The 3,274-nt window shown below is 36.5% G+C and overlaps 1 protein-coding gene across 1 annotated transcript in view; it reads left to right on the top strand.

The window, feature by feature from the left end:
* LOC101858651 overlaps positions 1 to 3,206 on the top strand; it is a gene marked incomplete at its 3' end in the record, with an annotated part of 10,353 nt that extends 7,147 nt beyond the window's left edge. Inside the window, 1 exon segment of the mRNA XM_013085624.1 lies at positions 3,072 to 3,206. Coding sequence (XP_012941078.1) covers positions 3,072 to 3,206 — 135 coding nt within the window.
* Between the last annotated feature and the right edge of the window lie 68 nt (positions 3,207 to 3,274).

The raw sequence follows: 3,274 nt of genomic DNA, 5'->3' as shown, positions 1-3,274 counted from the left end.
ACACACACACACAAACAAACACACATTTACACACACAAACACACATATACAAGCACACAAACACACAAACACACACACATATACACACACAAACACACATACACACACGCACATATACACACAAACACACACAACACACACACACCAACACAAACACACATGCACACAAACAAACACACTCGTGCACAAACAAACACACACGTGCACAAACATTGATAAGCATAATATGACTGTGTGTGCGCACAATCATGTAGTCCTCCTTATATGTGTCACGACATGGTGGAATCAGGTGTTCGTCAATTTTTCGGTATGTTGAGATAATGGCATCATCTTAAAGTTGATTATATTCTCTTGATCTACAGGGAAAATGTACCCTTCTACTTTTGATAGAAATCTTGATATTCTTGATTGAAGCAGGTGGAGGTCGCCTGGTTTCAGAGGTAAAATGAGTGAGAAAATGGCCGACAAATTGTAGCGACTTCCATAGCTTGAAAGTCCTTTGAAACTGCAAATTTATATTATTGTGCCTTAAATCAACATTTTTCAGTAAAATCCACACAAAAGGGTGTTTTTAAAAGGACATTAAATATGTTGCGTCAAAAAAACAAAAATTTGATAAAAATTGCAAAATGGACAGAAAAAATGCCAGTTTCTTTGATTTCATTATTTTGACAAGCGCCTGATTTCACCACGAAGCATCGACCTTTTCTCTCCCTTCAAGCTTCAATATGTCACTGCAAATTTTGAATAACCCTGTGTCCAGATACCATAAATTGACCCCTCAAATCGACAATTGAAAACCAGCCCCCCCCTGAGGCTTGTGGCATTGAAAGCAGGCACATTTGCATTGGATAGTCTTAGATCTCGTGGTGAATGATGGTGAATTATTATTCTACACCACAGTTCACAGACTCTAGAGAGTATCACCCCAAACTGAAGCGGCAGGACAGTGGCATTTAAGAAAAAGAAAGACGCGCAGATTTCTTTGAAAGGTCTTTAAATTATTGATAGATCAGACTTTCCTTTCCTTTCCTTTCCTTTCCTTTCCTTTACTTTCCTTTACTTTACTTTACTTTACTTTACTTTACTTTACAGACATTACTTTCGTCTCTTTTCCTTTCCTTTCCTTTCTTTTACTTTACTTTACTTTGCTTTCCTTTACTTCATTTTCCTTTCCTTTCCTTTCCTTTCCTTTCCTTTCCTTTCCTTTCCTTTCCTTTCCTTTCCTTTCCTTTCCTTTCCTTTCCTTTCCTTTCCTTTCCATTGGAAACAAATTAAAAATGTAAAAAATAGATGAGGAAAACTATTAAAAAATTGAAGTTTTGAGAGAAAAACGACATTTTGTTACATAATAGACAAAAGAAAAGTTCTAGGACAGAAAATCTGAAAGATATTAATTGTAACAAAAAGAGTAAGCATTTTTTTTTAGATGTACAAGTGGTTGAAGTATTGTAATGCGTAAAAAGTCCAGATACCATAAATTGACCCCTCAAATCGACAATTGAAAACCAGCCCCTCCCCCATCCCCCTTGAGGCTTGTGGCATTAAAAGCAGGCACATTTGCATTGGATAGTCTTAGATCTCGTGGTGAATGATGATGGCCATGAAGGTTTGTGATATAGGATGGGAAACTGGTTCTTAGATGTTTAAAGCACATTAATGCCAGAATATTACAGTCAATCCTTGCGTTCCCAGACAACCAAAGGAGAACTTTTGAAAACGGTGAGATATGTGCCAGTTTAGAATTCCGGCAGTACCTTGTGTTTTAAAAAAGGACCAATTTAAAGAGCAATAACTCGATCATCTTTGGACCAATTTTAACCAAGCTTCGAAGAAAAAACATTCAGTCCTGAGGACGTTACGTTTCTCAATATTATGAAAGAAATCGATCGAAATGTTTCGAAAAATATTAATTTTTAAACATTTCAACCAAAATTGAATGAAAGGCAAAACTTTTCAACTTCTTAAAAACTAAAAAATAAACCATATTATTTTTTCCATTTCAAATAGTCACAATTTGTGAATTGAAAAACGCATTTATTCAAAATTGATATTGCCACATAAACTGGGGTAGGGGATGTCTTTTGAAATCTCCAGGGGTCGACCATTTCTCTCCCTACAAGCTTCTATATGACACTGCAAATTTGGAATAACCCTGTGTCCTCTTTCTATGTCGATTCTTTGGACGTCAAGTTCAACATTAAGTTTCAACTTTTCAATTTGTTGTGGGTTGTTTCCGTAGACTCTGTCACTCAATATTTAAAAAACAATAGGTTATAATTGATGGGGCTCAAGTTAAGGAAAGTGTGGTGAACGTTCATTTGTAAAATTTCAGCGTATAAGGCGTTCTCTAAACCTTTCTTACAGCCACACATGCCACTGGAAACAGGCCTCTACAGTATAATGACATCTACTATCCAAACTTCTTCAAAACATTCTCAGCGCGATGAGATACCGATCTGATGTGACTTTTATGGTTTTTACAGTCCTTGTCCTGAAACCAGAACATGTCCATCACACCCCTGTTGGGAAACATTGTTAAGAATTCCCCAATTTTGATTGAAATATTTAAACTTTAATATTTCCCTAACGTTTTGATTGGGGTTTTTTTCATATTTACTAACCAGATGTCCTCGTGATTGAATGTTATGTGTGTGAAGTTTTGCTGACATAAGTGAATGTGTGGTATTGCCGTTTAAGTGGATCCTCTTTCTTTTAGACACCCTGCACTAGTTTTGTCGCGTTGTGCAGTTTCTGTATTTATTCACCTTGTGGGCTCACTAAAGTTTTATTACAATAGATTTTCAACTGATGCCATTTTTCTCATGTTAACCGGCATGTCTTTTCATCTTTTCATGTACAAACCAAACTTATACATTTGATGTTTCTATAGTTTCCATAGAGGGCATGAATCCGAGAATTTTTTATTTTGTCAGTACACCTCATATACGGCGCTCATATGACCCTATGCAGTTGCGAGTGCCCTAAAACCTTATTAAAACCAAAAGTAACACCTCACATAATCATACAGTTTCAAAAAGAAGTATTAATCTGTCTTCTTTTTTCCTCAGAAATTTTAGTCATCGCCTCAATGGTATTGCTCATAGCCCTAATCCCAGAAGTCGGCTATGACAAGGACGATGATAAAGTAGGGTTCAGTTTTTATCTGGCCTTGTTCGGAGGTGTGTTCTCGTGGGCTGCCTTGAGTAAGTCCCGCTCTCAGAAGAAGAAGAAGAAGAAGAAGAAGAAGAAGAAGAAGAAGAAGAAGAAGAAG

Source organism: Aplysia californica, unplaced genomic scaffold, assembly GCF_000002075.1.
Source record: "Aplysia californica isolate F4 #8 unplaced genomic scaffold, AplCal3.0 scaffold00390, whole genome shotgun sequence".
In the NCBI taxonomy this organism is placed as follows: Eukaryota; Metazoa; Mollusca; class Gastropoda; order Aplysiida; family Aplysiidae; genus Aplysia; species Aplysia californica.
Note: the sequence above shows the minus strand (reverse complement) of the source record. Positions and strands in the feature narration are given on the sequence as shown.